This window comes from Calonectris borealis, chromosome 27 (genome assembly GCF_964195595.1).
Source record: "Calonectris borealis chromosome 27, bCalBor7.hap1.2, whole genome shotgun sequence".
In the NCBI taxonomy this organism is placed as follows: Eukaryota; Metazoa; Chordata; class Aves; order Procellariiformes; family Procellariidae; genus Calonectris; species Calonectris borealis.
Genome location: NC_134338.1, coordinates 4,801,597 through 4,814,620, shown reverse-complemented (window position 1 = coordinate 4,814,620; position 13,024 = coordinate 4,801,597). Strand labels below are relative to the sequence as shown.

At 49.2% G+C, this 13,024-nt stretch overlaps 1 protein-coding gene across 2 annotated transcripts in view; it reads left to right on the top strand.

Annotated features, from left to right (window-relative positions):
- The window catches only part of ZMAT4 (zinc finger matrin-type 4), a 71,262-nt gene that overhangs the window by 26,273 nt on the left and 31,965 nt on the right, over positions 1-13,024 (top strand). For both annotated transcript variants that reach the window (XM_075174945.1, XM_075174944.1), the window contains exon 3: positions 8,054-8,143. In XM_075174945.1, the coding sequence (XP_075031046.1) occupies positions 8,054-8,143 (90 nt within the window). The remainder of the gene's footprint in view (positions 1-8,053; positions 8,144-13,024) is intronic.

Genomic DNA, 13,024 nt, shown 5'->3' with positions numbered 1-13,024 from the left:
GGTTCAGTTGCAAAGATGACGAAAGTACTGTTCTGGTTTTTGTGTGTGCACATACAGACCTTCTGCAGATTGCCGTGGTACCCAGTTCACGTCGTGCCGTCTAACAGCAGCAATTAAAATATGTTGAGGTAAACATGGCTACACATCGTATACGAAAGAGTTGTGTGGATGTCAGTGTTTTATGGTGAGGTGCTCGTGCTGCCTCTTCCCTTTTCTGCATACAGTGAGTATATACCCACCAGGGCAGTATTAGCTGCTGGACCACAGTGTGCTTCAGGAAACCAATGTAGATTAAATGATACTTTACAAGGCTCCGTGTTACTACGCTGTTGTCAACATTAATGGCTGAACATTATTTTTAATGCACTCTCAGTGTCAACATCTATCGCTAAATAGCAGCAACAGCAGAGCAGATAAAGCCCTCTCGTACAGCTCCCTTCCAAGGTACCTCTATGCAGAGTCTCATTTCTGGCTAAAAATAGCCGAAGTTCAAAGGTACTTTCAGAGCAGTGGTAAAATCCACCGCGGCTGAGACCCTGAGGTCAGCAATAATGGAGAGGCACAAGGGATGTCACATTAAGCCTATGTGGAATAAAAGTGATGAAATGTTGCTCTGTTACCCGAGACAGGCCCACCTGGCCAAGCCGTCCCCGGGAGAAGTCCCTGCAGCTCTCGCTTTCCCGCGGCAGCCCCTTTCTGCTCCCCATGCGTAGGAGGGCACCTCTTTGTTCCGGTATTCACTCTTGCTTTTCTTTAACGTGTTAAACTCGCAACCTGTGTTTGGATTTGGGTTACAGGTGTTTGAAAGCAGAGTCTTTAGTTATTGTTGTGCGTTGTGACAAAACCCGCCCACGCGCTGCGCCGGGGCTGAGCGGGCTCTGAGAAGTGACTGGCACTGATGCGCTTTTAAAAGTGATTTGTTTCAGACATGGAAAGATAGAACGGGAACAACGGCGGCGCTGCCTGTGCGTGCCGCTCTGCAGAGCGTGGTGCTGGGCGACTCGTGCGGGGAGGAGATGTCGAGTTTGTGTTAACTCTTCTGTTTCCCCCTTGATACCAGGATGATAGTTCTGTACCAGCAGTGAAGTTCACCCACACCTCGAGCATCGGTACCCAACGGCAGAGTGGCCTGAGCTGAGAAACCTGCACTGCAGCTGCTTGACGTCAGTTTGCTCCGGCAAGGGTTTAGCTTGCTGAGCAAAGCGCATTTCGGAGGTTCCCGCCCCACTCGCTCCGTCCCCTGCATCCCCTTTCCCTTGGCACGTTCACGGGGAGGTGCACTGCCTGGAAAAAGTCCTGAAGCACCAATGGAAAAGTAAATTGACGGTTGCATTAGCTTAGGTGTAAGATCCACCCGCAGAAGAAATACAGGACGTGAAGTGAGAAGGGACTTTTGGTACATTTGGGGAGGAGCAGAAGCCTGCGGGTGATCCCGGGGATCCTGGGCGCTGGGAGGCAGGTCCGCGGGGCACCGGCAGCCTGCGAGCCGGTGCTCAGCCCTGCTGCTGGTGCTGCGCTGCTCCGGCAACAGGCTGTAAAGAGAGTTATTTTCCTCTCTGCAGGGTATGCTGCGGTGTGTAGGACAAGAGATAGTTTAACCACAGTCAAAATCAATATAGGAAGTGGCAAAATTAAAGATCGCAAGGCTGAAAAGGTGATTCCTGACACAGAAAATTCATGCCTTGCTGTTCTGGAGGTCGGCAGGTGTCTGTCACACGGGGACCTGCAGAGCCGAGCCCGGATCCGTCTGGACCGGCAGCTGTGAGAGGGCAGGCTGGGTCCCGGGTACTGCAGCTGTGGGAGATGCCCTGTGGGTACCCGTGGTGCCCACCCACGCAGGGAACCGGTGCCACCCACCCGTCTGCCTGTGTGATGGGGACTGCACCAAGGGGGAGAAACCAAAGGTGGTGCTTCCTTTTCCGTTGAGCAAGGGCAGTTCAGAAGCCCTTTTCTCAAGGGGCCTCTGGGGCTGGCGGCGTGAGCCCCTCCGGCTCTTGGCAGCTTTAGTATTTCAAGCGCAGCGGAGGGAGTTGGATGGGAAAGGGTGTTTCTGAGCTCTTATGGAGGAAGCGCCTTTCACGCGGCCCTGGGAGCTCCGAGCTCACTCTGGAAAGGAGGATCTAGCAGTGAGTGAAGCAACAAGTGTTGATTGTAATTCAAGTTGTCAGGATTGGACTGGACGCGTTGACCCTGTGCGATTGCAGAGCGGCAGACACGGCAGCCCCCCCTTGCTCCCTGCGAGTCGCTGCCTTTGGGCGCAGCAGGTCCCTGCGATTTGTTTTACTTGGAGCTTCTGAAGTCTTGTTTTTGCATGTTTAAAATGGCAGTGATTAAGATTTGGGAGAAGCTGCTGGGGCCTGTGGACTGCTCCCAGCCACGCGCCCCCGTCTCATGAGGCTGTCGGTGTCTCTGGTGAGGGGTCCACGTTCAGGGTCGGCTTGGCGAGCGGGGAGAAATGGTCACGGATTTAGAGAAAATGAAATTAGCTTGGGTTGCTTGGCTGAATAGATCATCAGTAATTGCCTTTATGTGTAAGCAAATCAATGTCCAAACTGGTAGTATGTCTACCTGTTGCTTCGAAGAAGCCATTTTCATGGGGGTGGAAATTCAGCTGTGTGCAATTGGGAATTACGGACACGTATCTGTGTGCCCAGAAAGTCACAAGCATGAGTAGACACTTTTTAAAAAATTAACTCACAGAGGAAAAAGGGGAAGTGGATAGAAATGACCATAAATTATAAATGAGGCTTTGCAAAAATTACAAAGGGAGAAAAAGGACATTGGCACCCAGCAGCCTCTAGAGTAACAGACGGGAGTTTGTGGCGAACAACGGGGATCTTGACAATAGTGTTTGCTGGTTGTGTGGGTAGAAGAGGCAAAAAAGGGAAGGCGTTTGCTGAAAATACTTCTGTCCTCTATATAAAAAAAAAGCAGAGGATGTTGTTATATCACAGAATGAGGAATAAATTGGTTCTGTTCCAGCAGAAATTTGGAAGTTTGTTAGGCAGCGATCATGGAATCTAGAATGTTGTTTTTTTGAGTCAGCAGCTCTGGTAACTTGCAAGCAAGTGCTTGAAAAGAGCTGGCCACACGGTCTGCACCATCACTGATCCTTCATGGACTCGGAAAGTGGAGGAAGTTTCTAGGAGGAAGGCGAGCGCGGAGCCAGGCACGGCAGTGCCAGGGGACGACCGCGGGGAGCAGAGCCCTCCCGGCTTGGCACGGCTCCTGAGCAGAACAGGCCCTGAGAACGTAGCTTCAGGAGGACAACGTAATTGGTATTCTGCATGAGGTTTAGAGAACTGGGTCTGGCCAAAGTAACTTTATCTCTTTTGATGAGATTACAAGTGGGGCCAATACAGATAATATAGTTGGTGTAATCATATGACTGCGTGTTTCATGGCAATTTAATTAAACTGCCAGCATACAAAAAAATCAACACAGTACATGCTAAAAGGATTAAAATCCAACCAACAGGCTTCTGAAAAATAATTTATTACAAACTAAAAGAAGCCACAGCCATTTGGGCTACCATTACAGCTCCTTTCTTCATCTCCCACCTCTCTCTGTCTGTGCTTGGCACGGCCGCGTGTCCCCTGGCACGGTGGGTCTCTGGTCTTTGGCGGGAGAACAGGGCAGAGAGGAGGGAGGAAAGGCAGACCGATGGAAAACGTGATGCTGCCAGCAGAGGAGTGAGCAAGCAGATGATAAAAGGAGCTATGGGCAGTAGAGAAATTAGATCAGATGCAAGCGCAGCGTGAGGAAAGCAGCAGAGACGGTTGATTTGAACCTGGCGAGGTGGTTGGGGGTACGGGAAGAAGTCCCTCACAAGATGGTGAAACGTGTTAGACTGTCAGGTCAGCTTAAATCAGTGGCACAAAGTGGGAGCAGATCCCGGTGCCGCTGCAGGCTGCTGGGCTCCTGCAGACAGGAGGGCTCTCCGCATCCCGGGGCAAGACGCGGGAAGGAGGCATCTCTGCGTGTCTGTGCAGCCCCGCAAACCCCGGACTAAAGCCTCCATTGGAGACTTCTGGCCTTGTGAAGGGAGATGTGTCTCCGTCCTCCCCAGGGACGCTGCTGCCGTTGGTAAATGTACAGAGAAGCTGTTAAGTTATGACGGCAGTGAGCAAACCCTCCATAAGCCAGGGCGAGCAGGCCTGCTGCGTCTGAAACCAGCTCTTCCGCGGCTGCCAGGGTCCTGCCAGCTGCCGCCGCTCCCACAGAGACGTAATTGTCTCCTCTCGCCGCGCTGCTGCTCGCTCTGGGCAGAAGTGTGCTGCAAAACTTGATTTATGCAAAATCAAATTGCATTTCATAGCACAATTTAGCTCTGCTTTGCCCTTTTATGTTTTAGGGTTGAATTGCCAGAACTCCGCTGCCTATGCCACAATCCTGTGTATTAAAGTAGATTTGATACAGATAGAAATGATCCATTTATTTACTTTTATTGATGAGCCTTCTTACACACAACCACATGAGCTTGCAATGCAGAAGTCTGCAGTTCCTGTGTGAAAACAAGCTCTTTCTAAGCTTCCCCCCGTCCCTGCATAGAGATGGTTGTTTTTAAAGCATATAGTATAAACCTAGACTTCTTCCCTTCTAAAGGAGTTGTTTCCAGACACTAGAGATAGAGAATTTAAGCGAAAATGCCTTTGGCGTAACGCTTTGTAAAGCTCCAAAAGAAATATTCACAGGCGCTCTCTTAGTGCACCCTAAGATAAAATTGTGGTGGCTGTTGATGAGCAGGCAGGTATCTCCGACGGCAGTGTTCTTGTTGCATGGATTTACAGATGTGTCAAGGCTTTGTCTTTTCCTTAGAAAAGGAATGCTTGTACATGCATCAAAATGGGAGCTGGCTGTGCCCTGATCCACTTTATCCCAATTTCCTGACTCCTGTACGTGGTTCTTCCTCTGGCCCCTTTTTCCCCGTGTGTCTGTAATAACTCGGTTGCTGGCAGGCGCCCAGCTGGCCGAGCCAGCCCCGGCTGCGAGCTGTCCTGCGGGGACCCGCCTGGGCTGGGCGCCGGCGGAGCTCTGGCATGCTCGCTGCCGAGTCCCCGCAGCGCCCAGACCCCTCCCGGTGCTGCGTCCTCCAGAGCTGCTCCAAACGCGCGGGAGCTCTGAACGGGACGGCGGAGCCCGGCGGGAGCTCAGGAGCGTGGCGAGTCCCTCCCGCGCGGCAGCGGCGCTGGCGGCGGGGGCTGTGCCACCCCCTCCCTGGCACTTGCCCTTCTCGCACCTCAGAGCTGCAGATTTCAGGTTGCTTTGTGGAGGAGAAAAGATAACCCGCAGCGCTGTTTGCGAGCAGCACGCTAAGAATAATCACTTTGCTCTTGCCGTGGTGTTAGGATGATAAATACACATGTAAATGTAGAAAATACCAGAGATAAAATGGGTGACAAATGGGCTGTGCTACCTCCGCTGCCTGAGAGGGAATGAGATGCTCACTACGTACTTGCAAAGGCCAGGGATGATTTTAAGCTCTGCTTTGATAACCGTAGGATAATAAGGCTGCACAAAGAGCCATGTAGTTTTAAATTACGCCAAACATAAGTTGTTTCTTTACCTTAGCTTTCATAAATCCAAACAAATGCATAAATAAAGGTGAGACGTGTTTTGCAGAAGGCTGAAGCTTCGCTGCCTTTTAATGCAGACGTTTGGACATCATTTATGGCACAGCTGAGTGCCACGGAAAAGAACACCAAAAATGATTACTGTAAAAATCTTGCCTTTTCATCTTACAAAAAAACAACAAAAACCCCACAAACTTTTTAACCTCTAAATTCAGCAGGCTATGGCCGCGTGCGAGTAGGCATCATGACATGCTGGATTAACTCACCTGGGGAAGAGCCTCGTGACTGCGGGAAGGATGACTTGAGGCTGGCTGCCTGCTCCAAGGGGTGTAAATATTCAGTGAAGGAATTAAGCTGAAAAGCTCTGGCCACGTCACCTTTACGGTGTGTTTGACTCTTCTCCATCCACAGCACGTGGTGCAGGGGACTGTGGTGGCTTGTCCTGTGCGAAGGGGCCAGCCGTCGCCTGCCTCCTGGGGCAGGGGCTTCCTGGCGTGCAAACCTCCTCGAGGTGAAACCAGCCGAGCATCGCTTCAGGCAGAAAGTAGGAACGCCGCCAAACTCCGAGACTGACTTCGCACATCTGTCCTTTGCATTTCAAACGTTTATTTTGTCATTTCGTAATTACGCCATCGCTGTCTGGACTGCGAATCACTGATAGATGAAGCTTTTGGGGTTTCCTGCACTTAGCTCTGACTACAGCAGGTCACATTTTCTGAATGCGTGCAGGAAGACAAGTTAGGGAAAGATATTTGACATTATTTATCTTGACTGATTTGCTACATTAAGGAAAATTATTGCATAGTCACATTTATGCATATGAAGATAGCTCTCTGCAAATTTAGCTCCAAGTTCACACCTCAGGAAAAAGAATGTTCCAGAACATGCTAATGGTAATTTAATATTTTAAAATTGCAAATTTGTGATCTGAAATTATAATATTATGGTGCCGTTGTTCTGTGAGGCAATCAGAAACAGAGATTCAGAGAAAATATTTGCATAATAATAGCTGCCATGCGTGTCTGGGCTCTGGATGCAGGTATTTAGCAGTTGCAGTCTTGCCCCCCCTTACATCTACTGAAAGACGAGCTGACTGTAAGTCAGTGTCTTGAAGGTTTATGTCTGAGCTCCGGCTGTAGAAGCTTTCAAATCTTCCTTTACATTTTGCACATCATGAGGATTGCTTTGTCTGTTGATGCTGGCATGACCAGGACATCTCTCTGTCTCTCCTTATCCTCACCTGCTGGTAAGCTCCGGTCATGCCCGGCAGTGTGAAACCTGCCCTTGCTGCCCGCTGTGTCTCGCGGGAAGAATCTCCTCCAGGCATCTCTGAGGTGTCCCTGATCCCTCTACAAAAATACAGGTCTCCTGGAAACTTTCCTGTGGTATAAATAACGTTTGAAAAGTACGTGCCCACTCGATGCCTGCCGTGGGAGAAAGTACGAGAAGTACCTGGTCTGCTTTGCCGCGGGAAGCCAGCCCTCGGGCTGAGCGGGGGCTGCTTACTGGAATTTTGCGTGAAGGAGCAGAGGGGTTTTGGGACTGGTGACCGCCACTGGAAAAAGCATGGTCTGCATCCGTCCTCTGCCCGGCTGGCGAAGGGTGATGCTGGGCAGGAGTTGGGAAAGCAGAACGACCTCGCAGCGGTGCCTGGGCTCCTGGGGCTGGTTTCTGCAGCAGCAAACACCAGGTCGAGCCTGGGCTTTCCCCCGCTGGCACTGCTTAACCCAGAGCACAAACCCTCCGTTTTCATGGCCGTCTGGAAGGTTTTACTGTTCAAGTCCCCTTAGCAATGCTTGAGAGGGGGAGAAGGGGCTCAGGATCCACATAGTCCTCATCCCCTCTCTGCAGGGCCAGCACCAGCTGTGTACGAGGAAAGCATTGGATTTCATAATGCACAATTATATGATAATTTACCCATGGGAGAAATTTCTTTCAAACCTTTGGCAGGTATCAGTTGGCTTATTTCCTAGAGAGTGAGGTTTTATACCCCTTATATATTTTATTTTTCCCTAAGTGTAGGAACTGTGGATTTCTGTTTGTGTGTGTGCATCTGATCCCTCATGATGCCATCCTGTCTCCGCCTGAAGCTAAATAACCCTGATATTTTCAATCTCTCCCGCTGTGGAAATGGTCTGATAACAAATGTTGCTCTTCTCTCGCCGCCTTTATTCCCGCTGTATCTTCAAGGGTCTGCAGGCAGCAGGACTTAGCATGGAGTGGCGAGGGTGGACCATTTCTCCTGCTAATGGCAGGTGTCATCATCATTCCACAGTTCATTTCAGCTTGGTGGAGAGCTCTGTGAAGCCTCCGTGAAATGCAAATGTTCCTCACCTGGGTCTTTCCCCCTTTTCTCCTCCCATGTTGGATACATATATCAAGGGGATGTGAAGTTTTACTGCAGATGGGTGTTGTATGCACAGCAATAGAGCCTCTTGCTTTTTGTAATTTCTTGCGTTTTCTTTTCTTTTTTTTTTCAGAGTCGGAAACATGCCAGCAAAGTTCGCCTCTATTATATGCTTCACCCCATAGATGGAGGCTGTCCAGCTAAAAAGCTCCGGTCAGAAAACGTGGGTATAATTTAAGTCCCTGTTTACTCAGCTGCTTTGTGAATCATTGACTCTGTGCTACAACATTTTTTCTGTTACAGCCACAGATGATCAGGTACCCAGAGGTAACATTTAGATTAGCTGAAATGCTAAGTAACTGGAAATAATTTTCAATAAGCCATACAAGAAATATTATGTGTATCAGCAACAGTAATTGCATTTTTAGTTATTTGAATGTTCTTTCATAAGAAAAAAATATGCTGATAGCAAATATCCAGCATTTATTCTGTTCAGGTGCAATGGCTAGTGTTTTGCTGGTGAGCTCCGGCGCACAGGCGAGGTGGGGCAATGGCTGCAGGAGGCTGGCGCCTTCGGGCGGTTGGGCTGGTAGTGAAGGCTGCTCTGCAGCGGCTCTGGCAGAGGTTTGGAGTTGCTCTGCTTGAAGCAGCACTTGGGTCGCTTCCAGACCCCTTCACCAGCTTTCAGCACATGACTCTGTTCCCAAGGACGAGGGTCGCTGGGCAGAGGGCAGGACTCGCCACCTGGCCAGCATTTGGGGAGCAGGGCGGTGCCGCGTGAGGAGCTGTTGCGTGTACACCCGGCGCGGCGGTGCCGCGTGAGGAGCTGTTGCGTGTACACCCGGCGCGGCGGTGCCGTGTGAGGAGCTGTTGCGTGTACACCCAGCGCGGCGGTGCCGTGCCCTCCTGCCTGCGAGAGGTCAGGGGATGCCTGCGGTGTCATCGCCACATTGTGGCTGAAACCCCCCGAGGGCCCCCGGGTGAGCGGAGGGGTCGCTGGAGAGCAGTCACCTCTGGAGGTCTCTTCCAAGCCCGTTCTCCTGAGAGTTGATGAAAACGGAGCACTCGGTCCAAAAGGCTCCTCACAAAGGTTTGTGGTCAGTCTGCAGTTTTAAAAAATAGCGATCGGGTTCCTCAATTGCATTCAAATAAACAAACAAACCTGAGGAAATTGGACCAGCTCACAGCCATTTGTCAGGCAATAAAAGGAGACTAAATTTATAAGGGACTGATTCACAGTGAATTATTCATTTAGCTCTTTCTCATGTTCTGGGGCCGGTGTGAGAGCTGTTGATGAGGTTCCCAGCAAATAGCATCCAACCCATTTCAGATCTATGGGAGTGTGACTGTGGCTTAATGCTATCAATATTTAGTGAGATATCTTCTAATTAAAGGGAGAAATTTTGCCAAAGGAATCTGAAAGCTCCTTCACACAGTAATTAAAATTTTAGTGGAACTTTCATGTTGCACACAGGGTAATTGCAGATGCAATCTACCCCTTAACAACAGAATCTCACGGTATTTTTACTGAGTTATTAATTACAGAATGTGAAAGGTACAGTGGACATGCACATATAGACTTGGAACATGGTCCTCTAAGGAGCTTCATTACATCTAAAAGAAAGCACATAGCTGCACGTACACCTTAGCTCAAGGATATGGTGGACAGAGAACCACACAGACCTCGAATAAGTCAAAGCTGAACTACTTCCCGTTTCTTTTGTGAACGGCAAGTGAGAAGTAATGTAATTCTATGTTGGCTGATGCTTGATTGTGCCAAGGGCAGCCCTTAGTGGGGGATGAATTAACAAGTCCTTATGCACTAGGTGAATGATAGGCTATGCAAGACCTAAATTCTAAAATTATTGATGTTATAAAAATATAGCAGGGAAAATCTGCCAACATTTACAGCTCAAAGTAGGCCTGTTGCTGATCAGTTATTAGCCAAGCCTTCGCATTTAAAGAGAACAGAAGTATTTAGGATATCTCTAATGCTGCATGATAACCATTGCCATGTACAGAGTGCAGCTGCATTGCCCGGTTCGGGTATCCGGCAGTATTAGTCAATCCATGGCACACCAACTTTAACGAATATTAGAAACAACACGTGAAAACCAATTAAATTTCTGTGTAGAAGCATCTGCTCCTAAAAAGGGAATATTAGCCTTTTTTTCATCAAAAACTGCACTGTTACATGACTGTGTGCCATTCGATTTGTATCCTTTTGACCACAAAACTAAACACCTTATCTTTCTTCCAAATGGCAATAGGAAGAAGCTGCTGCATTGTAGATACTCAATGCAGTAGCCTTAGAGAGAGCATTTGCTACCTGACCTTTCAGTGAGGCGAAGGGTAGTGTTTGCTGGTTTGAGGACTATAAAAATCCTCTGCATTCCCCAAACACCCGTTATCCTTTCCTAGTAAGAAGTATGAGGCTTATACAATTAGTCTTGCACTGGATAACGACTTGGTTGTTGGGCTCTTCATTATTGTTTTAATTTTTTGTGGGGGAGGGGAAAAATCTCATGTCTTCGGTGTACTTAGGGATTGTTGACCTTTCATTTTAAATTTCTGCTTAGCATTTCAGCTGAAAGTAATCTGAGAATGTTGCAGCCTGTGTCAGGGCCCCTCTGAAGTTAGGAGTCATATCCTCAAGTCCCAGGATTGGTGAATCAGTTTTAATCAGCCTTTTCTCACTACCTTTAAAAAATAGGACCCCTATATGTGATCAAGACACACATGATGAAAATTTCTGATGTGCTATGAAACACATATTTGGGGATGGGAGAAAAGCCTTCAAATTCTTTCTAGCCCTATTTGTACTGTAAGATAGTAAATTGCTTTAACCAGCATCATCTTCCTGAAAAAAGAAGGGGGTCATAATAGCAAGGATAAATTGTTTGAGGGAAGATAGCAGGATATTAGATTTTGTGGCTGAGGGTAATGCATGTCCTGCCAGGCAGCGCTGGAGATGTGGGTCTCGGTCTCTTCTCCCAAGGAACAAGTGATAGGACGAGAGGAGATGGCCTCATCTTGCAGCAGGGGAGGCTTAGCTTGGATATTAGGAAAAATGTCTTCACTGGAGGGGTTGTCAAGCATTGGACCAGGCTGCCCAGGAAAGTGGTGGAGTCACCATCCCTGGAGGTGTTTTAAAAGATGTGTAGACGTGGTGCTTAGGGACATGGCTTAGTGGTGGATTTGGCAGTGCTAGGTTTATGGTTGGATTTGATGACCTTAAAGGTCCTTTCTAACCTAAACGATTTTGTGATTCTAAGAGCTGTGCCTCTCTGAGGCACACGTGGTGCCGGCGGCTGCCTTGGGAGGCTCGGCTTCAGTTCCCAATCAGCAAGGAAATCAGTCTTTATAGCTTCTGGTGCAAAATTTACTGCATGCTATAACTTAAATCTTCAGCGATTACCCTGAAACTAAGATGAAATGTCTGGTTTCAGAGCCAACGTTCTTACTGTGTGTTTTGTACCTGATCAGAGGTTTTCAACCAAAAGGTCAAGTATTGGTTTCAATGAAAGAAATTAGTGATGGAAGACTTGAATTTATTGTCCGACAGAAGGCTGGGGCTGGCTGAGAGCTGCTGTTGCCGTGGCGGGCTCTGCCGGGGGGGACGCCCCGTCCCGGGCCCAGGGCAGAGCCCGCCGGCGGCTTTGCGGCGTGCCCGGCCCTGCGCTCTGCGCTCCGGCCCTCCCCGCCTCCCAGGGCTTCATCCTGCGCGGTTTTAAGTACCCGCTGAGCCACAGCTGAGCGGTGGAAGCCGGGGTCTCCGGCTGAGGAGTCACCCCCGTCCTCACCGAGCTGCCTGTGGCTCTGTCCCTGCCAGAACGGGGACCGTGGGACGCGTGCTTGCCTTGTCAAACATGCCCCTTACTTAACTTGGGGCTGGCTTTTCTTCAGGGAACGTATAGGTCCCAAGATCCCCTGAGAATTAAGGAGCGTTGCAGGTTTAGATAGCCATCAACTGGTACTTGCTCTGTGCTTGTACCACAAGAAAAACAGGCTCCAAAATGGAAGTGGTCTAAATTTCACGCAAAGCATTACAGAAAATAGCTCTTTAGCAGCAACACCTTCTTCATGCACAGAAAATTAACTCAAATTTAAAAGGTAATTTGCAGTGCCTTGAGTGCTGTCTTTTATATTGCTATATTTCAAGGGTTTGTATAATCTTTTCTTCTTAGTAAAACCTAGGAAATGAAGACAGCAGGTTTGTATCCGTGGAATAGAAATCCTTACTTTTCCTGAGGATTGCTTAAGGAACATCCAGCAAAGGACTGCAACTGCCTGGCCCTGTGTGAGGATTATGCCTTTTAGCAGCTTGTTAACAGGCATCTGAGTAACTGAAGTTAATTCTGTTGGATGTATGAGACTTGCTTTGAAATCTATAATATTACAAAAAGAAGCCCTGTAAATTAGGCTGGCTCAGCATGGCTACAGAGTGGGGGAAAGATGAGCAATGTCAGCATTGGGAAACGGATGCTTTATCTCTGAGACCACGGTGTGTTCTGTCGTGCTTCAGCTTACGCGAGGCCATTCGCCCCTGTCAGTGCTGCATATCTGCAAAGGTTAGCGAGAAAGGATCGTCTGGAGAAGACTGCAGAAACAAATGGTAGAAATATTCCTTGCACATTGGCTGGCTTTATGCAGCATGGGGTTAGAGAGTTCTTTGTGTGGGTTTTATGGAAACTAAATTGAGATGATAGTGCATATTTACTGCTGCTGCTTTAGATGGAGCTGGGCGCGGGAGCAAGAGAAGTGGTGAGGAGAGATGATGAGTGCACACGCAGTTGCGGAGCGTCCCTGGGGATGGATGAGTGCACACGCAGTTGCGGAGCGTCCCTGGGGATGGATGAGTGCACACGCAGGTGCGGAGCGTCCCTGGGGATGGATGAGTGCACACGCAGGTGCGGAGCGTCCCTGGGGATGGATGAGTGCACACGCAGGTGCGGAGCGTCCCTGGGGATGGATGAGTGCACACGCAGTTGCGGAGCGTCCCTGGGGATGGATGAGTGCACACGCAGGTGCGGAGCGTCCCTGGGGCTGGATGAGTGCACACGCAGGTGCGGAGCGTCCCTGGGGATGGATGAGTGCACACGCA